Source organism: Canis aureus, chromosome 31, assembly GCF_053574225.1.
Source record: "Canis aureus isolate CA01 chromosome 31, VMU_Caureus_v.1.0, whole genome shotgun sequence".
NCBI lineage: Eukaryota > Metazoa > Chordata > Mammalia > Carnivora > Canidae > Canis > Canis aureus.
The window spans coordinates 12,624,060-12,650,718 of NC_135641.1; the positions used below are offsets into that span (position 1 = coordinate 12,624,060).

The window sequence follows — 26,659 nt, forward strand, 5'->3', positions numbered from 1 at the left end:
AAGCGGGTATCCCTGGGTGACTGTACCTCGGCCACAAGCCAGTGAACATGTCCTCCGTGGCCCAGACCGTGTGGCTCACGGGTGAGGCTACAGCGCCCCCTAATGGCTACAGTGCAATTCTTTCCATTCCCAAGTCCAAAATCCTCTCCGGTTCTCAAAATTGATTTGTGAGTTACCTCATCACAAAGTGAGCAGTGACTGGGGTCTCTCAGGGTGTAAAATGATAGCCCCAAGCACCACCTGCAAGTGGATCTGTGCTTGGGATGAAACGCAGGGACGTCCTCGGGGGAGTCCATGGGGACAGCACTCAGAAGTGAGCAAAGACGATGCCACACTGCTCACTGCCCCCGTCCCAGGAACTGCTCCCCAGGCTCCTGCGCCCTTAGCACCCAGCAGCCCAGGCCAGAGCGTGGGGCTTGCATGAGCATCACCGCAGGTGCAGGCCTGTCCCAGGCTGCTTAGTAAGCTGTGCAGGAGCCAGCTTGGGCTGCCCAGAACCTGTGTATTTCCTGGGTGTGGAGGACCCAGCACTAGTCTAACGCCCCATCCAACTCCAGGTTCAAATATTCATTCACTTGGCTGTTTACTCACTTGTGTTAAATGATAAAACCCACAGCAGTGTTCTGCTTGGGTACCGGAAATTAAATCCAACAACAGCTTAAACCAGCCTCACCCCTGAAGGTGACAGCGCTCCCGGGGAGCTCACGTCTGCTTTTATCAGGCCACACCAAAGGGAGGCCAAGTCAACTCCACCCACCTAGTGGCCAGAGGACTGCAACCAGCAGAAAATGGCTGGTGCTACCTATTCTCTGCCAATTACAAAACACATAAACCTACCGAGGTTAAAAAATGGTTTCAAAGCCTACGACCAAGACACTCACCAGGCAAACTGTCCCACAAGCTCATCTGTAAGCCTAATCTTCTCTTTCCATTAACGGCTTTCCCTATGGGAAGGCCACCGAGGTCACCTACAGGAGGCACAAGGCAACCATCATCTCCCCTGACCTCGAGGCTCCAGCACGGAGGGCCACCTGCCAGGGCCAGGAGACAGGCTACGAACCACCCTGCTGCCTCCAGCCCACCCACTGTCAGGTATAGGAGGTAGTGGCCGGCAAGGTCTCATTCCCCGTGACCATATTCTGAGCGTTAAACGCCTCCCCACACCGTCATCTCCCCGTCTGCCTGATGTAGTCTCCACCTCCAGACTTGCCTGGAAAGGCTGCCACCTCCATGTGGATGTTCGAGGTTCCCATATCCTGAAAGCAGACTGAAGATTTGTGATTCCAGCCACCAAACGTGTGTACCTGACCCCAAGTCCAGGTACCAACTCAGAAAGCCAGGAACCTCGACTCCTACGTGTCCCTCTACCTCAGTGCATGACTGCAGCTGTGATCCCACCTCGGAGACATATCTGAAACCCACGTGCCCTTGACCTTCTGGCCTGCTCTCTTGTGTTCTCCACAGACCTCCTGACAGGTCTTGGCTTGCCCTTTTGCCCTCCTCCCATCCTTTTGCCTCAGAAAAGTTCCCCCAGTAAAAATATGACCTCTTATGACACCCCTGTCAGACCTGCTTCCAAGCATAAGCAAGCCCGGGGCTGGCTGCCCAGACCCCAGTGACAGGCAGTCACCCGAATGACTGAACACTCACCCCTCAGACTGTGTGTTCAGGCCACCCCAGCCTCCTTCCCGCACACAGTGGGCTCTTCCTTCCCAGAGCCAGTCCACCTGCCCAGGACAGTCACTTGTCTTGTCTCAGGGTTGGCTCCCTCCTCCCAGGTCCTAGTTCACCTGCTACCTCTTCAGAGGGACCCTCCTTGACCAATACTCAGAAAGATAGGAGTTGCCCCTGTTATTCCAGGGTGAACCTCCACGTTATGACATAGCACTTACTGCAACTTGACTGCAGATTTCCTGGATGGGTGGTTTTCTTTCCCAGCGAGGTCCCTATCATGGAGCGCACGCTCAGCAAATACTGGTAGAAAGAACACCATGCCAACAGAAAGCTTCCGAAGGGCAATGCAGAGTTATTTATAAATCTCAATTATGATTGTTATAATTGCTTTAAAAACATGAGGCAGGAGTAACAAAATAGCTGTCAAATGTAATTTTTAAAGGGCGGCAATATTTGTAGGTATACAAACACATCCAATCATGAGGGCCAATCAGTACACGTAATTATCTGGTATCCGATGTCGCTAAGAGCATCTCAGAGAAACCGGCTAGACAATGGCAACGTCACATTATTTCTAACTCTTGGAACGGCCGTTTCATCTTTGGTTAGAGTGAAGAACTTTCCATCTTTGGTTGGAGTAGAAGTAACACCCAGTGTCATTCTTCACTGATCAGAACAATCATGTGCATGGCTTACTTTTATTTTTTATTATAAAAAACACATACAAGAGTTTTAAGAAATGATGAATATAAGACAAATCAGACCCACGGTGAGTTATTAAACCCATTTTCTATGTACAAATACTAAAATTCCGAAAGTGGAATATCATCAAATGTGAAACACATTATAGCACTGTCCATATGTACACGGCACACACAGAGACGAGCCTGCGCGCATCTCTGAATCGTCTATATACATGTCGCTGACACAAACCCTGCAAGTGAACTTCTACTCTTCGGCTCCCCTTGTCCTGATACAGTGACACTTTTAAGGAACTGCAGAGACAGGAAGAAGATGCACTAGAATGGGTCTCTAAGGCTCTGCCGGGTTTTCCTCTGACTAGGTGCAAGCCGCTACACCATGAGAAACAATTTTGTAGCCCATTTCCAGCTAAGACAGTGGAAGTCTTCTAGCTCTTTCTTAGCCAATTTACTTTTTCCTAAGTCAATCATTTCAGCGCAAAGTCCAAAATTAGCTCAGGAATCAAATCAATGCTTTTATATTAAATTCATTATAAAATGCCACTCCATTTTAAAAAGCGACTAAAAGGACACTTTCTGCAGCAAAAAGGGCTAAGTTCAAGTTTTTTGTTGTTTGACCAAGGACACAATACTACAACCCACATGTCATGGAATCACAACAGCCTTAAGTGAAATGTATGCGGTTTGGGCAAAGGCAGCCCTGCCACGGCTGGCTTCTGTCCCTCGCCACAGTGAGAGGAGAGCCTCTGGGCACTGTCTATCTTCGATGTCTTTCCTTTTGGAACCTGTTTGTGCTCTGCGAGCAGACTCATCTATTTGTACTCAAGATATGTAAAGGCACTTCTCTAGACGCAGTGGCACACCGCGGCTTAGCCGATCTCCTCTGCGCACAGTGAGCTGACTTCCTCCAGGCAGCTGAGCACCGCAGAGGGCACGCTGTGCGCGGTCTCTTTGCGCCAGGCTTCCAGGATCTTGGATATCTCCGCTGGGTTGCTGGGACTCAAATCACAGAGAGCGTACACAGCCGCCAGCTGGATGCCCCATGGTATATCTGGAAAGAATTTTCATATCAGTCATTCCACAAGAAAATGCCTGTTACTCAAAATTTTCATCATCTTCCACTGAGTTACTAGTCAAATACAAGGCACTCTCTGCCAGCAATGGAAAATATAAAAGAAAAAACCCACAATAAAAAAATTAATTAAAGATCCATCTGCAAATGGAAAGAGACAAAAGAGCAGAAGAGTCGTGTGCAGGCCCAGCTGCCAGGCTGACCTCAAGCACTGCCAGTTAGCACAGGACACGCGGCCACAAAGATCCAGGCCTCACAGCTTTAGAAGGATCATGCTCCATATTTAAGTTTCAATAAAATGTGGATCCCAAAGCAGTTGTCAAGTAAGTAACTCCATTAGCTATTCACTGAAGTGTTCTGAACACGAAGAATGCAGAAATGAGGTGAGACGGGGCCCATCCTCCCACCTGCTGCAGCACAAAGCACAATGCAGGACCAGAGGGCCAGTGGGTGCCAACAGGCCACGGTAAGGTCCAACATTCTGGTAGGTGAGCCTTCTCATTTAGCAAGGTTATTTATAAGTTATTTAATTAAAATATAGTAAGTTAAATTTTAGTCAAATCATCATTCAAACAACACAAAACACAACCTGTTTTCTTGCTGAAAACAGGCAAAGCGGCAGCTATCTATTTATTTATTCATTCATTCATTATTGGAGTTCAATTTGCCAACATATAGCATAACACCCAGTGCTCATCCCATCACTGCAGCTTTTCAAATGCCCTACCTCCCCCTAGCATGAGGCACTAAGCGACACAGAAAGCCCGGCCTGCAGTAAACACTCAAACAGAGTTTAATAGGAGAACGCAAGGGACTTAAAAATAATTTCAGTTAACAAAGGTTTTACCTTCATCCTGGGCGTGCTGTATGAACATACCAATCACAGAACTAATATTCTTCACAGCAGATGGGAAGCCTTCCTTCAAGCCCAGCTGGCCTAAACGACCTAGGGGACATAAGGGAACCAGAATGCAAACAATCCTCAGTGAAATGTGAACTTTCTGTAAGACTTGAAAATTTCTGCTCTCTTTCCTAGAACACTGTGTTCATTAAGCTTAACGATCCTGAAGTTAAAATAGATACTTCTTCCAAGAAAGCAAGTAAAAAGGGTGAGGCACCAGGACCCCACCAAGCACCGTCTGTCTTACTGGGGGGTAGGGGTGGTGCTGAGCAAGACCACCAATCACCCCACGTTCACTCACACTCGGGGGACGGGCAGTGCACAGCTTTCTCGGGGAAGCTTATGGTACATAAGGAGTGCAATTAGGAGAAGGAATGGTTTCAGCAGGCGCAACGTGAAGTGGAAGATTTCTGTGAGGTTCTGAGACAACCCCCAACCCCGTCCTGAAAGGCTGTCCATCAGGCCTGGTTTGGACCCAATACTTGGCTGTTCTAAGTAAGCAGAGCAGCACCCCAGCTCTCAGGTGTGATTTGCAGACCCCCACGGTACTCAGGGTCAAAATGATTTTCACAACAACACAACTTTCACTTAGCGGCAACCTGCCTTCTCCCCAGGGCTGGGACCAGACAGACGGCACAAAGGCCAAGGGCCCTTGGTACCTATAGGGTGGCAGCTGCAGGCAGTCCCCCTTACAAGCCAGAAATTCCCAGTGCAAAAAGTGAATTGCACTTACAAATGTCCTCTGTGAAGCAATAACAATTCTTATTAAATCCAGATCCCTAAACTACAGAAGTCTGCAAAGTTCGGGGGAAGGGGATTGGGGGGGGGGGGAGGGCAAGAACCCATATGCCACACACCCAGGCACGCTGGCTGTCCCGAGGACATGCACTGGTGTAAGCTGCTTGAACTGGGAAGGGAAGGGAACTGGTGCTTCTCCATGCAACACCCACATTTCACTGAACAGATAACTGACAAACTATAGCTATTCAGACCGAGAGACATTTTCTCAAAAATGAATAAAGTGAACCTGTCACTGAAAGGAATTTATCACTGTTGTCAGAGATAAATTGTGAGCTCTTACGCAAAATTAGAATTCTGGAAAAACTTCCATCAGCCACCCTAAGCTTGACAGCTTCAAAAATTTAAGACTTCTCTGATGAGATCAGTGATGATATTAATGTCTGTTTTCTCGATATTGTTGACATTTGGAAGATCTATGCAAATCGATATTTTTCAAGTGAGCAGTGCATGTCACAGAATCATGAATGGGCAGACAGCCTCTTCAACGTGCACCGGAGACCAACTGGCAGTGAAGCAGGAAGGCCCCCTGGTAAGGGTCACACCTCACACTACACATTCAGCCTTCAAGAAGCTACGCCTTGGGGAATTTTAATGCAACATCAAAGAGGAATAGCCACAATGATCTGAAAAAGCTATTAAAATACTCCTCTCCTTTTACCAGTCCCATATAAAACTGGATTTCCTTCATACACTTCAACTGAACAACACTGCAAGAGCCTGAGTGCAGATCAGACAGGGCCATGAATCCAGACAGGAAAGAGGTCTGCAACAAGGTAACGTGCCCATCCTCTGGTTACTGTGGTTGGGGAAATATTTTTCACTGAGAATGTCCTTTATGTTAATGTTGGTTATTACTGATTTTAAATGAAAAGCTAAATGTTATTTTAAATTTTGAATATGTTAACACCTCACAGATACAACGTGGAGGGACAGAAGCAGCTGGGGAGGTAACTCCAACTGAAGGCTGCAGCAAACCACATTCTGCCCCCTGGCTAGCCTCCACTCACCCGGATACTTCCTTTCTTCCAAGGGTCTCTGGATACAAACTTGCTTCAAAGCAGAGGCCCCCATCCCTCCCTCAAGACGAGGCCTCATACCCCTCATCTCTTATACAGAGAGGACTCTGGGACATACCCAGATGCACTCTTATCCAGATTCTTTTCCTGGGTTCTTACGATATGCCCTGCAATCTCCTTTCTGTGTCCACATTTTTCTCAATATTGCACATGTCCTCGGGGTTGTATGTGAACCTAGGCCACTGGGCTCCCTCTTAGTATCCCCGAGAAAAACCCACTCAGGGCTGGTTCTGTGCAACCAGAATGTTGCTAGAGACTTGGTCAATTCCCACTGATGGATGAATCCCTGGAAAATTTCAATCCCAGGATGAAAATATAAACACCTGGGTAATTTCCTGGGAAATCCTTCATTGAGGCTGAAAAGTAATGTCCTTCAGAGATCAGGAATTTCACTTATTGATCAATTATCTGCTTCTAATTCTATCAAACTGTTAGCCAGATCTGTCCTCCGACACAGTCTACTAGGGTGTTCAATATGTAACGGATAGTACAGACAGGGATGGGGTGTGTGCCAAACACAGAAATGGGCTTCTTTCAGCCCTGGGATGTGTATTCCCAGATAATAGAGAACCCTGTTATAATGGCTCCTGTTCTTTCAATTAAAAATGCATAACAAATTGGATTTTACAAGCTATTTAAATTAATGGAGCTATCCGGAGTAAAGTAAGAGGAAATCACAACATGGAGATGGGGGGGGGGGGGGCTTACATATATGATGACGAAGATGATAGACAAATTTGCTCCATACATGGGAAGAAAAGTCCTCCTACAGAAGGCATGTGACTCCAGGTGGCTCAGCCATATTAAAATACAAGTACGAAACATGCACTTCATCTCCATGTCAGAAACATTTCACAGCACCCAGGAAGTGTGAGGGCAGCTGGGGGCCTGCAGAGAAGGTGACCTGGGGCCACTCAGGGATTTCATTCAGATCACAGGTGCAGACTAAGGGAAAAATGAGTTGAGATCATTTCAGAACAAAGGCGACAGGCCTCGGAAGAGACTGGGTACAAACTGACAATGGCTACTTCAGCTAGCCCTGCAAAACCCTGCTGTGGGAAACCGCGTTATCCTAGCTTCTAGGCTCTGGGCAATACCAGGTGGGCCATAGTGGGGGTTAATAGGCTCTCCGAGGGCACTGAACTCAATTTAGCAGCATGCAAACTTTGGTCTCAGCTCTGCTGCCACCCCAGGGCGTGACCTCAGACAAGGGCTGAACCTCCCAAGCCTCACGTCGGCCCCGAAACAAGCAGAGTGAAGCAGGTTGCATCACTTCTCTGAGGCCCCCAAATCTAGAGCAATGCAAACAGTCTACAGAATGCTCTAACACATCATCGTTCAAGGATGTGAGAAGAACCCCATCTAATAATCATACATGGCCCCCCACTAACAGCAATATTCACATCCCTATCCAACATCAGAAACACTGAACTGTTCTGACAGAAAGCATCTTTTATTTCCCTTGGAGTGAAAATCCAGTTAGGGTTTTGCGAATCTGGAAATCAGAATAAACACAACACTTTATTTTGTAAATGATGACTTCGGTCATTATTATTAAATCCTGTCCTAGCAATTTACTTACTAAATTCTTCAGTGAGTATTAGCTTTGGAAGCTGCAAGAAGGTTCTCTACAGGGTTTCTTCTTACAAACAGTTCAAACTCCAAATCGGACAGGTGTGCAGAAGGGGCCATGTACACCTGACCCTGAAGGGATTCCTTAGAACTGCCAGCAGGTCTCACCTGTGTCTGCTTACCACCCTTGGCACCCCATCACCCAGCAATAATGCTTCAGCCAGCCAGAGCAGGCAAAGTTGTGCCACCAGTGACTCACAGGAGCCCTCTCCACACAGAGCTCAGTCATACATGTTAGCTCAGCCTCCCAGGCACATCTGCAGACCAAAAAGGGCTCGCCAGGCCTGGTTCTGCTCTTACTTTCACCATCACCATCTCCTCTGGATCACATTCAGTATTTACATATTATCATTTTAACCTGCAATACTATTAACTATATGTTATCAATTATTCCCATAATATACAAATTATCATATATGACTAATTATGTGTGTAGCCACACTTATTTTCTAAAAAGCTTCTGAGGCCATTTGCATGACCAGCCAAAATGCGGAAGAATTCTGAAAGCCAACTGCAGGGGAGAATGACACATGAGGCTGACCTTCCACCACAGATGCAAAGGACTGTGTGGAAGTCACCAGCAGCTCAGCTTTCCACTCTCCCACACCCGTCTCCTCCTATTATGACCAGTACATATGTAAACAGACACGTTTGCAAACAACAGCAGCAAAAATCACACCATATTTTATAAGTGTTCTTCAATACTTCAAAAGTTTTGAAGAGCTCTTCAAGACTTCAAGAAGTTTCATGTTTTCAAAATTCCGATGATATTTTATCTAGGTCAATAAATGTATTTATGAATTTAACATTACCCAATTTTTTAAATTTTCAAGAAGGTTTTGTAATTTAAAATGTCAGTTCCAAGTATGAACATTTTTCTTTAATCTGTGAGAGAAGATGCTATTAAAAGCAGACCGCAGACATCCAGATGCCAGTGGATGTTGAAAATGTGTCCCTGCCCCTGAGGGGTCCTTAGTGCTTCTGGATTAGGGCTAAAATTGTTCAAGGCATCACAAAATAAGGAATTCTGCAAACTATAGTTTGAGATGGTCCCCCACAGAGCAGTTCACTCACTTCCACTTCTACCCCCCTATCTTTGCGGGCATCTCTTCTAATTCCCCCACCGTCTCTACCAATCATTTGGCACACACACTCTCCATTTGGTAACTTCACTCCAAGCGTATTTCTGGTTATATCCAGTGAAATCAGAGGTCTTCCTTGAGAGTAGGAGTACCTATTTAATGATACAGTAACAAAACTAGCCCGGATATACAAGTCATAACAAACCTATTTATGGGACTGACTTACATAATTTAGTATTTGGAAGCCTAATTTCAAGTGGTGCTATCTTGAAGTTCTAATTAATTAAACTCCAAGATATTCAAAACTCATGGTGAGAACTTCCTAGGACCTGAGGGGCTTACAACACAGGTCTCAGAGGAGCCTCGATCTCGATGCTGTGTCCCAGGGGCAAGGAATACATGCTGCAGATAGAGTTCAAAGTAAGGAAAGTCTTCCAAAAATTAATAGATCTCATCACTGATAATTCTGCAGAGCCTAGAGAGCAACTTGTCAGAAATTAGGCAAGGAGGAAAAAAGAAGTAAAAATAAAAAATAAAAATATGCAGGTGATGGGGAGCAGACTCAAAAAGCCATTGCGGTCCTGCTCATCAAGGATAGAAAAGAATCTACGCCTCATTTAAATAAGGACTTTAGGGCAGCCCAGGTGGCTCAGCAGTTTAGGGCCGCCTTCAGCCCAGTGCCTGATCCTGGAGACCTGGGATCGAGTCCCACATCAGGCTTCCTGCATGGAGCCTGCTTCTCCCTCTGTCCGTGTCTCTGCCTCTCTGTGTGTGTGTGTGTCTCTCATGAATAAATAAATAAAATCTTTAAAAAAATAAAAATTAAAAAAAAATAAATGAGAATTTTAATCTCTGTATATGGGCTTGGAGGAAAACAGAGCCAGGGCCCAGTCATGAAGTTAAGAATGTGAACCTGCCTGGGCCAATAGAGAAGCAGCTGCGAGGCGGAGGTGGTGGGCCTCAGAAACCCAACGAGACTCGAGTGTCACTGACCACAGTTCTGCCTGGGTGTGTGCGTCACCCTCATGTCAGGGTGTTCACGGTGTGTGTGAGTGGCAGGAACTGAGCAGCGCACATGTAATCACACGTATAGTGTCCCAGCATGAAGACTTCATCTCTGACAAAGTGGGAGAAAACATTAATTTATAAAGAAAGATCAAATGAGGAGAAGGAAGCGACAAAGCATCTACTCTAGTGGTGTCAGATCAGTGATTCCAGTGACGTTTCATAGCTTTGTTCCCCCACCAGGACATGGTCAAGAAGAAAACACTTCATAAAACAGACAACTCACCAATCAGCCTCAGTATCGATGCTATAATGATATCAGGAGTATATGCGATGTTCGCGTGTCCTTTCCTGTATTTTATCCACTTATCCATTACAGGCCACAGCTCTTTACTAGAAAACAACAGCATATATATATATATATATATGTTTATTTATGTACATGAACATGAAAAGTATGCACATCCACCATCAGTCCAATATTAACAACTTATAAATGGTCCATAAGAGACAATTAATAAAGAAGAGGGACTTCTAAAAATTTATTTACTTATTTTTAAGTAGGCTCCATGCCCAATGTGGGGCTTGAACTGACAACCCTGGGATTAAGAATTGTCTGCTCTACTGAGCCAGCCAGGTGCCCAAAAAAGGGTCTTCTGAAGATGTAACTTCTTAGGGTAAAATGAGAACAGACACTGGAAGCTCATACACTCTCCAACTATTCCAGATATTTGGGCCCACACTGGCTTAAATGAGGCTATAGATACTCATGCTTGCATCTTGATTCTATTTTCACCCTTTATACAAGGCTCCGAGTAGAGATGCCAAACACTGTCCCCAAGTCACAGAACTGGAAGAAGTGGCAGTCAGGATCTTCACTGAGACCTCCAGAGACCTCTATAGCTCGGAGGAGCAGAGCAAGGAGCTCAGAGGAAACAACCACACTGTAGACTCGCTACTGACTGCAAACACTGCTGGCCCCTCTTTGCTTTCTCTTCTTTCAAAAGTGTATTTACTTCTTATATGGTATTTATAGTATTAGAAATGTTAAAATGCCAGGGCGCCTGGGGTTGAGCATCTGCCTTTGGCTCAGGTCATGATCCTGGGGTCCTGGGATGAAGTCCCGCATCAGGGTCCCCGCAGGGAGCCTTCTTCTCCCTCTGCCTGTGTCTCTGCCTCTCTCTCTATGTGTCTCTCATGAATAAATAAATACAATCTTTAAAAAATAAAGAAAAGTTAAATGCTAACACACAGAAGAAAAAGGTAAATTAAAAGCACCCCAAATACATTTTCAGATATTACTCAACTAATCCTGGATTTGTCTTTCCATGTGCTTCTCTACATGCGTGTATGTAAACACGTGGTGAAGGTGACCACAGTGCTGCACGATCTGGGCCTGGAGCTGCTTAGGCAGAGATCCTGACCCAGCCGGGGGACCTGGGCAGAGCACCTCTACCAAGAACCACTCCTGGTGGGCTGATTAGTCATCCTACCTGCTGGGCCCCACGAATGAAGAGTCAGGGACAAGGCCCACAGGAGGCACTCATACCTTACATACACGCGACAGACCGCCCCACCACTCCCCGGTGAGCGAAGGAAGAAGCACTGAGAGACCCTCACGCGTTGTCAATGCTTAAACATCCACTTACAGCTAGTTACTTTAATATGGCAGTATTTCATTATACAGAAGAACCATAATTCAATTCCCTATCGCTTGACATTTAGAGAAGTAATATGTCCCTAGTGTTAAAGAGGAAAGAAAGAGAGCAGAGTTTCCCACAGAACACATTCAAGTATCTCCAGGATATGGACCATCAATCCTTTGTGAATCCTTTTTAATGCCATAAACTCCTTTCAACCAGCCTTTCTCAGTCGAGGTCCCAAGAAAACTAAGATCTGTGGAAGTCATGTGTGTGATCATTTTCTCCATTCTCCCAAAGATGGTACATAGCTAGTGAAGAATTCCCATGCACAGAGGAAAGCGGACTCATTACATAAAACAGATGCCTGACACTTAGTTCTCTCCTGAAACCCAGGTGAGAAAAGCTGCTAACCTGGAGCTCTTAATATGTCTGCTCACATGGGTTTCCCAGAGTATTTGAATGTGAAGATATGATCATGATGCTTCCTCCTACACTACTTCCCTTTGTGGGCACTGCTCTGTGAGCTGGTGATGTGCCAGTGAATCCAAACCCCTCCTTCACCAGTGTCATGCTCCTTAAGGGAGAGACAGCACCAGCAGAATACAATGAAAAGAAGTTACAGCCACCACAAACACATAAATTAGCAAGGGGACATGATAATCATACAAATCCTTTAATTGGAGTTTTACCAACTCTTACCCAAATCAAAATGTCACTTGTACATGTTTCAGTGGCCTTCAACAGCAGTAACTATTCAAACCACAAGTCAGCAACCATTCGACCAGCTACCATCCAATTCAAGAACCCAACTTTCAGTTAGCAAAACAGCCCTGTACCTTATAATGTTATCATGTGTCCAAATCCACTTCTGATGGCAACAAAGCAGATCAATGGCAAATATGTACTCCCAAGTGTTATCACTTAAGTCTTCACCAAATTTTTCACTGGACTGAAACTCTGTTTTTGGACACAACTGTATGGTCAAAAGCAGCTTAGAAACCATGAAACCCACATCCACAGGAGCATTCTAGCAAATGAAAAAAGGAAAAAAACAAAATATAATTCAGAGTTTCAAATGTTACAGATCTTGTGTTAGTAATCTCAGAGCGTTACAAGCATCAGATGAATAACCATTTAATTTTAAACACTTTTTCTTTTTTTTTTTTTTAAGATATTACTTATTTATTCATGAGACACACACAAAGAGAGGTAGAGACACAGGTAGAGGGAGAAGCAGGCTCCATGCAGGGAGCCCAATGCAGGATTCGATCCCAGAATCCTGGGATCATGACCTGAGCCAAAGGCAGACAATCAACTGCTAGGCCACCCAGGTGCCTCAAAAGACACTTTTTTAAAGTTGTATTTGAATAAGGAACTATGTTTATCTTAATCATAACACTTGTCCTAAAACGATTATAAGCACAGAGGTTGGTAGGCCAGATAAAAAAAGCTCCAAGCCTGGAGTCAACTTAAACAGCCAACTCTTGGGTTGGGCTCAGGTCATGATCTCAAGGTCCTAAGGTCGAGCCCCCAGTTGGGTTTTGTAGTTGAGACTCTTTCTCCCTCTCACTTTGCCTGTGCTTCCACACTTGTGTGCTCTCTCTCAAATAAAATCTTAAAAAAAAAAAAAAGGCTGCAGGCAGGATGCATAATCTAGTCAGGTAGAAAGGAGATTAGCTGCAATCCCGACAGAAACACAAGTTTTTATTATCTCAAATTAGAAAATTAAAGTTATAAAGTTATAATAATATTTTTTAAACTTTAAAAAAGTTCTTCAAATTCTATCATCCTCTGACTTTAGTTATCAGTCTTTTCGTAGAAATTCATACAATTGAATCAGCTACTACTAGACTCCTCTGTCTGGCTTCTTTCACAGTTGTAGATGTGTGCTGATAGGTACCTGCACTCTTATACCTACCAATCGATGAACACTCCTTCCTGTTGCTGAGGATTATCCTTTACATGATGGACCAATCCATTTATCTACTCACCTCCTGACAGACATCTGGGCTATTCCAGTCTCAGGCTACACGGGATAATGCTACTATGAACGTGCATGTAACATGTCTTTGTATGGACATTAATTGACTTCTCTTAAACAAAGAACTAGCAGTGGATTTATAATTTTTTCTTACTTGTGCAATTTTTTAAAATTGGGTTTTGTTATTAAAAATAAAGAGGGGTGCCTGGGTGGCTCAGTTGGGTGAATGTCCAAATTCTTGATCTTAGCTGAGGTCTTGAACTCAGGGTCTTGAGTTCAAGCCCCACACTAGGCTACACACTGGTCGTGGAGCCTACATAAGAAAGTAATAATAGTCAACAAATAAAAAATAAACAGAAAGCTTTTACTCTTTTCATATACTTGCCAAAGACTGGGAATTATTTGGTTCTTCAAAAGATTAGGTAAAATTCAGATGTAATCTACACATGCTTTTTATACAGTAAGTTTTTTATCAACATTTCCACTTCTTTCATGATAATCAAAACAACTGGTTTCAAGTGTTCCATCTCTGAAACCCAGTTTGATCATTTTTATTTTGCTAAGAAATCATCCTCAGCTTCCAATCCTGCACTAGAGTCGAGGGTGGTGGTCTTCTCAACCTTCCTCCTACATCTGGAGTCTGTTTTCTTTCTTGTTTTTGAAATCCTCAATAGTTTCTCTCTTTTTTTTTTCATTAGTCTGACCTAGGAGCTGTTTTGTTACTATTTCTTAGGCAATGGGTTTTTTTTCTATGTGTTTTTTGTTCTCTGCTTCATTAAACTCTATTCCTTTTTTTTCCTAGATTCCTTCTCAGACATTTATTTTTTAAAATCTTTATCAGGCATTTTATTATTATTTATTTAATAATGAAAACATTGAAACTATCTTAATAAATCTTGCAAAAACTAGAGATCTTTAGTACGAAGGGTTTTCCTTTTCAATGACTTTATTATTTATTTATTTATTTATTTATTTATTTATTTATTTATTTATTTATTTAATTGATTTATTCATGAGACACACAGAAACAGAGGCAGATGAAGAAGCAGGCTCCATGCAGGAAGACCAACATGGGACTTGTTCCCGGGACTCCAGGATTACGCCCCAGGCCAAAGGCAGACACTAAACCCCTGAGCCACCCAGGGATCCCCTCAATAACTTTTAAAACACTGATTTTAATTTTGAGTTCCTTTTTATTCCCAGATTGTCCAGCAACATGTATGCCAACTTTCAAGTAATGTTTATGGAATCTGTTTCACTGAATTACTACCAGAGAATTTTGAGTATGGAATCTTTACTTTTTAAAAATTAAGGGTTTTTTGTGTGTGTGTGTGGCCAAGATCAGGACTGGTTTTGTAAATGTGACACAGACACACAAAGAAATACATACTCTTCAGGTTTACATTTTATATTATTGAATTCCACTGATTCTACTCATTTTATCTATTGGATCTACTGAATTCTGTGACAGAAGATCTGGAAGTCTTTTTCATTATAACCCAGGTAATTTCTAGCCCAAGTATTACTCATTTTTTATACTTTGACTTTATATTTTTATTTGACATGATATAAAGCAAATACATTTATTAAAATTCTTTTCTCTTTATAAAATCTTTTATCATCAAATTGTCATATCTGGTTTTATCCTCAGTGCACAAGCAGGACTAAGCAGATGCAAGTCCGCCTGCAGGAACCTGGGGGAGGAGCCCTGCAGGTAGTGGGAAGGGGTGGGACTGTGGCCAACAGTGACAGGAGGTGGAAGGGGTCTTCTAAGTGGCTGACTGGAATCGGACAGTGCTCCCAGGACTACACTCGGATTCGTATAGAGGAGTTGCTAAAGAGATGATTACAGACATGGTTTTCAATATTTCCTTATTTTGTGTTCATCAAGAGTCCTTTCCTTTACTTTCTGTAAGAAATTAGAAGTCGGGGCACCTCTGTGGCTCAGTCAGTTGGGCATCTGACTCTTGATTTCAGCTCAGGTCAAGATCTCAAGGTCGTGGGATCATGTGGGATCAAGCCCCACATCAGAGTCAACTTGGGATTCTCTCTCCCTCTCCCCTGTGCCCCTCCTACATCTCGCTGGCTCAGTCTCTCTTTCTTAAAAAAAAAAAAAAAAAAAAAAAAAATTCTCTCTCCCTCTCCTCCTGCACACACATGCGCGCACGCACACACGCTCTCTCTTTCCAAATAAACAAATAAAAAATAAAAACCAATCAAGGTCAACCCCTCACTGAATTCAACATCTCTTCTTAGTGTGTACCCCTGTAGTGACAACAGTGGTTGCCAACTCAACCTCCAAAGATTCTCACTAGATAAACAGCCGTGATAGAAAAGAACACCAATCTAGACAGTAGGTATATCAGCACTTAGCAAAGAAAATAATAAAAAAAGGGAAAAGAACTCACAGGATCAAAATACTTAAATAAAAATGCCATCAACTAAAAAGAAAAGTAGAGAATATTACATTGAGAAAAATCAACCAGGAAGGAGTTGAAATGGCATTTCTCACCTTTGAGCCCTGCAGATGCACTACACACATACACACACATACATCATACATGGACCTCATCAGTTATAAACAGTGAACAAGATATACTCTTGTTAAATGAACACAACACCTACATCTGTAATTCTTCCCAAAGTGCCTCATGCATATTTTCCAAACTAAATGCTTGCACTTAGGCTAAAGTGGTATTTTTAAAGGATCTAATAATAAGAGTTGTGTCTCTCAAATGTTCATAAACTAATTCAACAGTAAATACAAAACTGAATGCAAGAGCTACAAGCAAGGTCTGATGATTTAGAAATTAAAAAAAAACAAAAACAAAAACAAAAACAAAAAACACCTCACCTTTTCCCAGTTGAGAAAGGCTCTCAAACAGTTCCGAACCTCTCCTTTAGCACGTTGCCTGGCAACCAACTGCATTGCCTTATTAATCACCGATTGGGAAATAAATATATCATGCCACATGTTTGCAATGAACAAAGTCAATTTTTCAGACTCTGGAAAATCTATGAGAAAAAAGACAATAAACCTTTATGTCTGACCAAGTGAATAAATTACAAGCTAAGAATACATTTTAATAATTTCTTTTTTTTTTTTTTAAGATTTTATTTTATTTTATTCATGAGAGACACAGAGAGAGGCAGGCTCCTCAAAAGGAGGCCGACACAGGACCCGATCCCGGGACTGAGATCATGCCCTGAGCCAAAGGCAGACACCCAACCACTAAGCCACCCAGACGTCCCCACATTTTAATAATTTCACTAGTGCCTTGTAAGGCCTCCTAACACTGAAGGGAGGTAGGTGCCTGATGAGGCCCTGCTTCTTTCTCCCACAACTCCTTCCCTTTAGCAAACCCTCTTTAATTAAAATTGAAACATAATACCCAGATATACCCCACTGTAGTATGAAAAGAGCCACAGAATTCAAAATGTGAAGTAAAGGCAAACTTAGCTCTTCAGACTTCCACAAACCTAGAACCTTCCCATTTGTGAAGTGTCAATTCAGTCTATTTTTTATGCATCTGTAAGAACTCACCTGTGAAACATAGAAAAGGCTTTTGATTTGAAGAGATGTTTGTATACATTATGGATGACAGTCTTCTACTGTAAATGTTCTTTCCTACATTTGGCTTTGTTTGTTTGATCGACCTAACCCACATGCAGCTCACATACAGTCTGATGAATTTTGATGAATGAATATGTCCATGTCACCCCCACCACAAGCAATACATAAAATATTTCCATCCTCCCAAATTCCCGTGGTCTAACCCACCCAGGGCATCACTTCACCCCAGATACAGACAACCCTGATCTGCTCACTGCCACCATAATTTAGCTGCCTTTCCTCAAATGCTTTCAGATAGCACGTGCTCTCTTTTGTCTGGCTCCGTGACTCAGCAGAGTGTTTCTACGACTCACCCATGTTGCCACACATATCTGGAGTCCCTCATGTTGTGTGGCTAACTAGTATTCAACTGACTGATAGCACATATCAATCAGTTGAATGTTCTCCTCTCATCCACTGACGGACGTCTATCTCCAGCTCTGGGCTGCTGCCAATGAAAATGCCGTGTCTCAGTACCAGTCTAGGTGAGAGTATGTCTCTACTTGGGTTAGCTAAGGGCCTACGAGGGGGATTTCTGGGTCATTCAATAAATGAATATTTTTATAAGAAACTGTCAGTGTTTTGCAACATGGCTGTGCCAGGCAAAACAGATTTTTACCCTGTTTGGCATGAAGTCAGGTCTTGTGTTTAAAGAATGGCTATGTCAAAGCAGTAGCTCACTGTGCAATTCTGAGCTGTGATTTCTGAGATCTGGGGTCTGTGTGGTACTATGTCCTCCCACCTCAGGGCCTCTCCACGTGCTGCTTCATTTGCCTGGCATCTTCTCTCTCACTTTCTTGTAGGCACTTATTGGCATCTTCATATCTCAAGTTCAGAAGCCACTGACAAGGAAAGCTTCTCTACCCCAGAGACTCACAAATCCCCTTCCACAGCACAGTCCCTCACACAACAGATCCTCAATGACTACATATAATGCATTTTTTTCTGGGGAGACGAGAGAACAAAATCTCTGCCCTTACAGAGCACACAGTCTAGTGGAGGAGAAACTGCAAAAAGAAGGGTTTAGGATACAAGGTAAAGGGGCATAAGCACCATGAAGGAAAAGCCAGGAGGGTGCAGGATAAAACTGACTGTGGGAACCCATGAACTACTGTGAGCCCCGAAATGTGAAGGTCAGCTTCCCCATGGAGAGATCTGCGGCCCCTAAGCCGGACAGGAGAGTGGGCTGGTGGCGTTTGACAAGAACAGAACCTCAGTGAGGGCCCAGCAGAGTCCATGCTGCTCACCTTGCTACTGCTCACCTCCAAGGAGCCCCACATGCACAGTGTCATGCGACCAGCAAACAAAGGCCCCGCTACACAGACGTGTCTGCATCTGGTTCTGGTCGCTGTCCAGGCCTTAATGCCCAGTGTGCACCCTGTGAACTACTATTGAGTCCACCAATGACCGAAAGAATAAACAAAGAAAAGAAGAGGGCAACAGACGGCAGCCCCATTCACAGGTCTGCACACAATGGGCACATTCCATTACATGCTTTACAAGCCCTGTGAATAACACACTATTAGGATGAAAGACCTTCATCAAGAGAAGACTTTCTGATGTGAAATTAAATGCATTTGTGTATCATTTCCCTGTTTACAAAGGTTTCTACTGAGGATGTGCTTTTACGAAGGATGACTCCCGATCTGACCCGTTAGTGGGGATGGAAAGAGGGGAAGGGAGATGGGGATCCCAGGAGAGCCCTCCATCCACCTCTCTCTGCTCCTCTTTTCGCTGTGGGCTCACTGCTCTATTTTAGGGTTTCTGCCTTTTCCAGCCAGTGACACCGCAGTGTGATCTGTCACTGACTTTACATTCAGTCCCTTACGCTGTGTGGCCTATCTCTGACTTTTCAGCAGCAGCACTAGAATGAGACAGGCAGTAATGAGAGATCCTCGATTATATACACAAGTGGAAACGTATGTGCTGATATGAGGAATTCTCCCATTGAAAACCAGGCACAGTTGGTACAGCTAGGCTCTTCATGTCCTCTAGTAAATGCACAAACATTAACACGATTTTAAAAGATACACAGTAATGACTTAGCTGCAAATACAGGTCTCCCAGTATAATAATGAGATAAAAAAGCAGTAGTAGATTGCCAATATAGAAACGTCACTATCTAAACGTACCTTCCTTAAGTAGGCTGTAGCAAAACAAGCGAGCTCTTTCCAAGTCCCCAAGTTGCCGACAAATACCCACATACACTCTGCAGAGGGCATGAATGTAATTACGCTCCATAGATATCTTCTGAATTTTTAGTTCTGAGAGAATCGAGTGAAGCAAGCACTCAGCTAAATGCTGGATTGGGAGAAAAAAAAAAAAGAAAAGAAAAGGCAATGTACACTGATTTCTTTTGCCTATTAGAGAATAGCTAAAAGCTACAAAATTAAGTATCTATTAGAACCATAAAACATGTACTGTATTAGCAAGTAGAGAGCAGTCACTGTGGCAAGCCATCTGCTTTACTCAGCCCAGTGAGCTTCCCCTCCCCTCCACTGTCCAGGTATGGGGGGGGGGGGGGGGGCAAGAGGACCAAAGCAGGAGGCTGCCTGCAGGTGCCAGAGGCCATGTCCAAACACGCCTGCCTGCTTACAGTCGCTGCCACAACTCCAACCAAGTATACACTTTCTTAGTTTTAGCCAAAATAATTCTGTGTATGTGTATCACACCCACTCAGATTCTTCTCCCACTCTTGTTTTCTGAACTCCGATGTGCCCTATACACATTTATCCTGTTTAGATCTTAAAAATGGGCAACATTCTTCCTACTTAGAAAGAAGGGAATTAAATAATTTGATCCATTAGTTCATATGAAAATAAGTATCTTTTCAAAGCAGTTTGTACTACTCTCTATTCTTTGCCAAAGTAGGTAATCTAAGAAAAATATACACTATTTCTACCATTATGACTCCAAGGATGTGCAGACAACCAATAGAGCAGGATCCGTGGGGCACTGAAAATAATCCACACAAGGTGTCGACATACTTGGAAAATAAAACCCTGTAGAAGTCCTAATAACCCATGTATGTGGACCTGCACAATCCTCCCACTTTAACTGTCCCTATCTTGAAGCCAGCATCTGTTCCGGTTTCATTGTGACATTCTTTAAAGGAGGGACGGGGGAAACCCCAGGCTCTTTCTGGAAGACACTCAGACTCCCAAACGTGTATGCACTATTCATGGAAAAGAAAGAATCTGTTATGGGAGAATAATTCCACGCTTTGAAGCAAATCATTTTGAGCCTTTAAACATGCCAGAATTGATGGGAAATATACAACTGTAGTCCTGACAGATACTTTTATGTCTTCAAATTTTAAGCTATTTGATGAATACAAATTATCAAATCGCCAATGTCTTATCACATCTAAAGCGTACAAGATGCTACCTAGAAACGAAGTATAGATCACATTTGTATGGATAACTGCTGATCTCTGAAATGAAATTTCTGTTCAGGGTAATCTACCACTTTGCTAAAAGCAGACATCCTGTGTCTCAGGACATGCAATTCCTAACGCACTTAAAGAAAAGCAGTCACATACCTTTTTGGTTGTGCTAAATTCATAAACAACTTCCTTTTCTTGATCTCTCATTACGGGCTTTTTGGAGATGTTTCCCACATAGACGTGACTCCGAATGACAGGTAAGAGATCAAAAGACGACTCTGCGATCTTCTTCAGCGCATCAGCTATGGCTTTGTCGTGAGACTCTACAGTTTCTTTTGGGTTTGGAGGCAACTGTGAAACCGTACTGACAGTCAATAGGGAACTTTCTTCCTCTGTTGTCATGCCTTCAGCTCGAGAGGGGTTCCTCCGAGGGGGCTTGCTGGCTCCTTCTGCAGGGGCACCCCCCATCTCTGGTTCTGGGGACCCACTGTCCAGCCGCAATCTTTTGGCACTCCTCGGTGTGGATGTGGACAACGTCCTTTTCACACCTGCATCCTGGCGAGTCCCCCCATCTCTGCACTTATCTTGATGACAGTCACTCCCAGCGCTGCCCCCCGTCTTAACAAAGGCGGTCGAGGTCGATGTGATTGCCTTGAATCCTGTTATGGCGCTGACTGGCCCTGGTAAGTTCTTAAGGTCCGCAGGTGTACCTCGAGTAAGCTGGATATTTCCTTTGAGGATGTTGAGGGTGCGGGCCCTAGCAGACAACTCTGGGTACATGGTGTCAAGGATTTTAACGGAGTTTTCCTGGGGTCCGGCCACAGCCGTGTGTGCAGATGCCAAGGTGGGGAGACGGCCAGGCACAGGGAGAGCATGCTTTGGGGTCGCGGCACAAAACTGCAAGGGTGATGACAATATCCTCTCGCCCGCTGGTGCGGTGGATGGGGACGGGGATGTGCATGGGGGAGAGGGGCAGCCCGGCTCTTCCGGCAAAGGAGACATCATTGGAGGCACTGGGATTTCACATAAGGGGGACATCTGGCCAATAGGAGAAGTAGGTGAGGAGGGAGAGGAAGCTATCAGAGGAGAAACTGGTTGCGAAGTCCTTGGAGGTGTAGCGACCAAAGGAGCGAGCAAGGGTGGCAGGGGGGGGCCCACCTCTTGCCGGATTTTACTCAGAGTATCAGAACAGTCTGTAGGTGTCGACGTGTCAGCATTGGCTAGGATGGTCTGCGTCTGAGTTCTCGGAGTTTTGGTGTTCTCTCTTTCCCCTGAAAACGACTGAGAACCTTCACTCTGAGTAGTTTCAACTCGGCTTGATGCCAATGCCTTTGCTGGCTTGTTTGACGGCTCTTTGTTTGAAATCTTCGATCGATTCTTATTTTTGCTGAATGGCTCTAGTTTTGAGTTAAAGTATGTGTGATCAGATGCAACAGGCTGAGACTCAAAATTCTGATCGTAGATTTCAGAACTAATCCTCACACTAGGTTTGACAGGCCTGTTGCGCAAACGACTCTTATCAAAGTTGGTGCTCTGGCTGCTGCTAGAAATCTCCTCTTGGGCACAGGACAGGCTGCTACCGCACTGCGGCTCCTGAAATGGAGGGTCAGGGGGCTCGGTCTCTGGGGACTTCTCTATGGAAGTAATGGAAATGAAGCCAGATCCCAGGCCTCCCCGATCTGGGGAAACAGGGATGTCTTCAGGAGTGTCACACAGTATGACCTGGTCCACATTTGGCATGAGAGCTACCCCATTTATGATGGTCCAGTGGTCCCCCTTCTCAATGACAAGATTCTGATCCTTATTGATCAGAACGTTTATAACTTCGGAGGTCACTGTTGATATCTGACACTGAAATGTCGTTTCTGTCCCATCCTCAGCATTGCCCTCGGTGGTCGGCCCTGCCGCAGAGTCAGAACGCTGGGGTGAGGGCTCTGCTAGTTCTGACATAACCTCTGCCCCACCGCAAACTGGGCTGGTGACCTCGGGATCTCCTTTAGGACTGCCCAGAGTGACTTTGTTACTCGAGGTGCTGCTGGCAGGTGAACGGCCCTTGCTGGCCATGCCGGCTGGAGGCGATGTACCTGAAGGGTGTGGTGGGAAGCCAGTCGCCTCCTGAGGTGGGGCATGCTCTCTGACAGGGGTAGCCGTCACGCTGTCGTGCATATTTAAGAGCAGTAAACTACCAGCATCTTTGCCAGGAGAGCTCCCACAGCTGGTCTGAAGCTCCTGTCCAATCCTGGTGAGGACCTCGGACAGCGTATCCAGGGACTGCCGGGTGAGCTGACTCGTGCTCAAGGGACCGTCATCCTCCTCGGATTCAATCCACTCTTCGGAGGTTCCAAGTGTTTCTTCTTCGCAGAGCTGCTTTCTGTATTTTTCTCCTGATAGTTCACCTGTCTTTAAATCTTTGTTCATTTCTTTATTGAAAGTTCCTTTGCTAGAACATTCTGACACAGAGTCCCCTGAGCTATAATCTCTTAACTGACAACTTTCAAGAAACATCACGACCTCTGATGTGGAGAGTCCATCGATCTCTGACAGGGTACTGATGTTGAAATCCTGCAGCGCGGAGGTCAGACACCCCACCTCGACGGAAGGCCTGGGCTCGGCTGTACCAGCACCTGGACCTCCTAAACCTTTTCTGGAAGCAAAGGCCATCCTTTGTTGTCTGTCCCCCATTGCAGCCTCGGGCTCACTCTCCCCCTCACTGCAGCTAGGTGCCTCACTCTCCTCCACTTCTGTGTCGCCACCTCCTGTCTCCCGAATGCCAGTGTAACACAGGGCCCCGGCGAGGCCACCCAAGGGGATAGCACGTGTCTCTTCATCTTTTCTGAGAATTGTGCATGGAAGAACGGTCCCTGCAGCGCCTGCATCTTGAGAAGCACCACCAGGAGTCTGAGATGGCAGCTCCGGTGGCTCCTTCAGGCTCTGCCGGACACGAGGAGCATCCTCTGGGACGGCCAGGGCCTCCCCACTAGATCTGCCCGGGCCCCCATAGGCTACATTGTCAGCAGGAAAGCTTCTGGACACTGGCACTTCTGCAGCTGGAGGAGGTCCATCTGCATGTGGCCCAGATGAGTCCAGATCTGTGGCATGAAGGAGCAAACTTTGCTTCCGTGCTGCTTCCTGCGCTGAGGCTTCCATCATGATGCTTTGGCTTTGGACTGGGATGTTTTCAGAAGAGAAAGACAGTTTGCTATTTGTGGAACAGTGAGAAATTCCAACTGGTAAAGAATCACTAGGAAAACTGAATGCTAATTTTCTCCATGAGGCAGAAACTTGCGGTGAGGTCCCTTCAGTAGCAGTCACCCCCTGGGCACTCTGTGCCGTGTCCTCTCTTTCTCTGGCACATCCGGCAACAGAGGCTGTCGGAGCAGCCCCAGGACTGGCATGTGCTGTTGTGAAGACAGGCTCAGTCCTCTGCCGCCCCCAGGGCTCCCATCTAGTGCTGGACACCATCTCGGGCCTGGTCTGCTTGGTGATCACTGACACTTGGTTAGGCAACAGAGATGCAGTAGCTCTGAGCGTCACAGGGTTATTTTCTCCAGCATGTTCATGCCTGGGTGTGGATCCTCTACTTTCTAAGGATGGCACTGCCTTTTGTACCTGATGGTTAGTCTTCTGTTCATGTTCTGACTTAGCTCTCAGCCTTTCTTCCCCACCTCTCCTTAACAGATCAGTATGGTGCCACGAAGGGCTTTTAACAAAACCAAATCCACTCTTGGTCAGGCTGCACTGAGACTCTAGCAATGGTGTGGAATCCGCCCGAGTGAGGGGGAGCTCAGTTCTGGGGCCCTGACTTCCACACTGTGCTTCTTTCATAGCTTTTATAAATACTGACTGTGGAAGCGAACAGACTTTGGGCATGCCTTTCACAACGTTTGTGCACTCGGCCTCACTGCTACTCCGATTAAAATTTGATGTTCCCAACTCAGGGCTCAAAGCACACAAGCTATTCTCCAGATGGTTCTCTCTGGCAGGACACTCTGGGGGCTCAGGCTGCAGAACTAGCACATTCAAGGTTTCAGCTTGTAACTTTTGTTCAGAGTGATGCAGTTCCAGGGGGCTAACTTGGGCAGGAATGTGCAGATCATGAGCATACTTGACAGTAGAGGAAGACGGGGAGCCACTGCAGACAGACGATGTTCCCGAGGTAGAAGAGGAAGAAAGCCTGGCGTCAATGCCAAGCCCTGTGGCACCCGCCACGTCACCTGTATCGTCCTCTGGTTCAGGTGATGCTCCTAAAACAAACCCTGGAACATCCCTCTCCTTTCCCAGTACTCTACACATTCCCTGAAAATGGTCAGAAATGGACATATGATCCGATTCCAGAGGGATATCATTAGTTAGTGTCCACTTTGTAAATTGTGATTTGGGTGATCCTATCATTTCAGATAGTAGGGTTTCTCCTTCAGATTCTGTGAGCTCACTGAATGGCCTCTTGCCAAGTGGGGAAGAACACACGTCAGACTTCTGGGGGGCTGCTCCCCTGCCCTGTGCCCGGCTGCCAGACAACATCTCCACACACACGTTTCTGATAGGTTCGTGAAGTGTGTTCTCTGTCTGCACCGACTTATCCACCTCCTTAACCTCTCTCTGTCTCTGTGCTTCGTCTAAAATGCCTCTTCTCCCACCACTAGTGGATTCAGATGACACCATCCGATGTTTCTCATGAGCTAAGGAGTATGTGGCTGAAGGCTGAAGTGTTGCTGTAAATGTCCCGAACCCAACAGTTGTCACTTCGTTGACTTCCAATGTAGTTAGGGCTTGGCTGGCTTCATGTGATTTCGGCTTTTCCTCCCAGGTACCACTACTTCCTTTACTTTTTCTGGACGAACCAAAATACTGTGATCCAGACGTCTCATCTTCTGAAACAGACTCAGGAGAATTTCTATTATGGGACGATTCGTTATCACTGGAATCTGTATACTCTCCAAAGTAGGTTTCCTTAAAAATGAATAAATTATTCTTATTAGTTAAATATCAATCAAACCAACTAAACATACCCATCTATCAAACGCATTGAAAAAGTAATTCTTGTTAAATACTAATTGAACTGACTCCGCATAACCACCAATTAAATGCATTCCTAAAGAATCCTTTAAAATACATCTGAGGAGAGGGTAGTTCCCCGTCTGAAACCCACTGGGTAGGCAAGGTGCAGTCTGAGCACAAAGTTGCCTTGCCTTTGCCCTGAGTGGTCTGCCCGAGTTGCCGTCACTCCGACCGCTCGCTCCTCCCACAACAGACCTAGGACTATTCTCCAAAGGGCCAGACATTCCTACTCTCTCCAGCAATTCCTCCCCATTTCCTGGCATGAAAGGTGTCCAACTCTGGAGGCAGAGCCTCTAGTCCTCCTGCTTCCAGGCCACTCCTCTGCAGGTGTCCAGCTCCAGCCCAGCAGGACTGGCCACCACTTCGGGTGACATCCTGTAGATATCTTGTACCTACAGTTCCTCATGCCTAGGCTGCATCTGGGATGCTCCTACCAAGTGGACAGACTCTGCTTCTTTCAACAGTATGCACACAGACACTGCTCCTTCCCACACAGCCTGCTCTCCATCTCTGCTCCAGAAGGCCCCTGGGTAGCCCCTGCGGTCTTGGCAGAAATGCCCCCATTAAACAGCCCACCAAAAGTGCTGGCCTCTCCACTGTCTGGCCCTGTTCCATGAGGGAGACAGGGGACTGGTGAGTAACAGAGTTCATGTACACTTGCTCCTACTAACAAAATGCTTTCCTCCCCTGAGTTCTTGGGCTCCCTCCATTGTCCTGTCACTTGTTTTTGACCTCCTTTCCTCTCCTCCTATGTAGTCACATACAGGTTGACAGGTCCCCAGGATTCCATTTGGAACCTCATTCTCTTCTACACACCTGCACTCAACAACCTCAAGTCCCATGGCATCTGTTACACCCAAACGCTACAGTGCTCTTCTGTCTGGGCCCACCAGGGCCTCCTTCTGAGTGCCATGCCTGTGGGTCTACAATCCAACTGCGTGCCCCCTTGGAGGCCCTATGCATACCCTGGATCCACATCTGACACAGCACCTTCCCATCCACGCAGGGCTTCCTTTCTTTGCTACTTTCCAGCAT

General features: G+C 45.3%; 1 protein-coding gene across 2 annotated transcripts in view; it reads right to left on the bottom strand.

Moving 5' to 3' along the window:
• Positions 1–2,358: 2,358 nt before the first annotated feature.
• The window catches only part of ICE1 (interactor of little elongation complex ELL subunit 1), a 58,335-nt gene continuing 34,034 nt past the window's right edge, over positions 2,359–26,659 (bottom strand). For both annotated transcript variants that reach the window (XM_077879633.1, XM_077879632.1), the window contains exons 13-19: positions 20,723–25,516; positions 19,314–19,482; positions 16,423–16,583; positions 12,424–12,614; positions 10,231–10,337; positions 4,295–4,393; positions 2,359–3,426 (exon numbers count right to left, since the gene is read on the bottom strand). In XM_077879633.1, the coding sequence (XP_077735759.1) occupies positions 3,245–3,426; positions 4,295–4,393; positions 10,231–10,337; positions 12,424–12,614; positions 16,423–16,583; positions 19,314–19,482; positions 20,723–25,516 (5,703 nt within the window). In that variant the 3' untranslated portion in view covers positions 2,359–3,244. The remainder of the gene's footprint in view (positions 3,427–4,294; positions 4,394–10,230; positions 10,338–12,423; positions 12,615–16,422; positions 16,584–19,313; positions 19,483–20,722; positions 25,517–26,659) is intronic.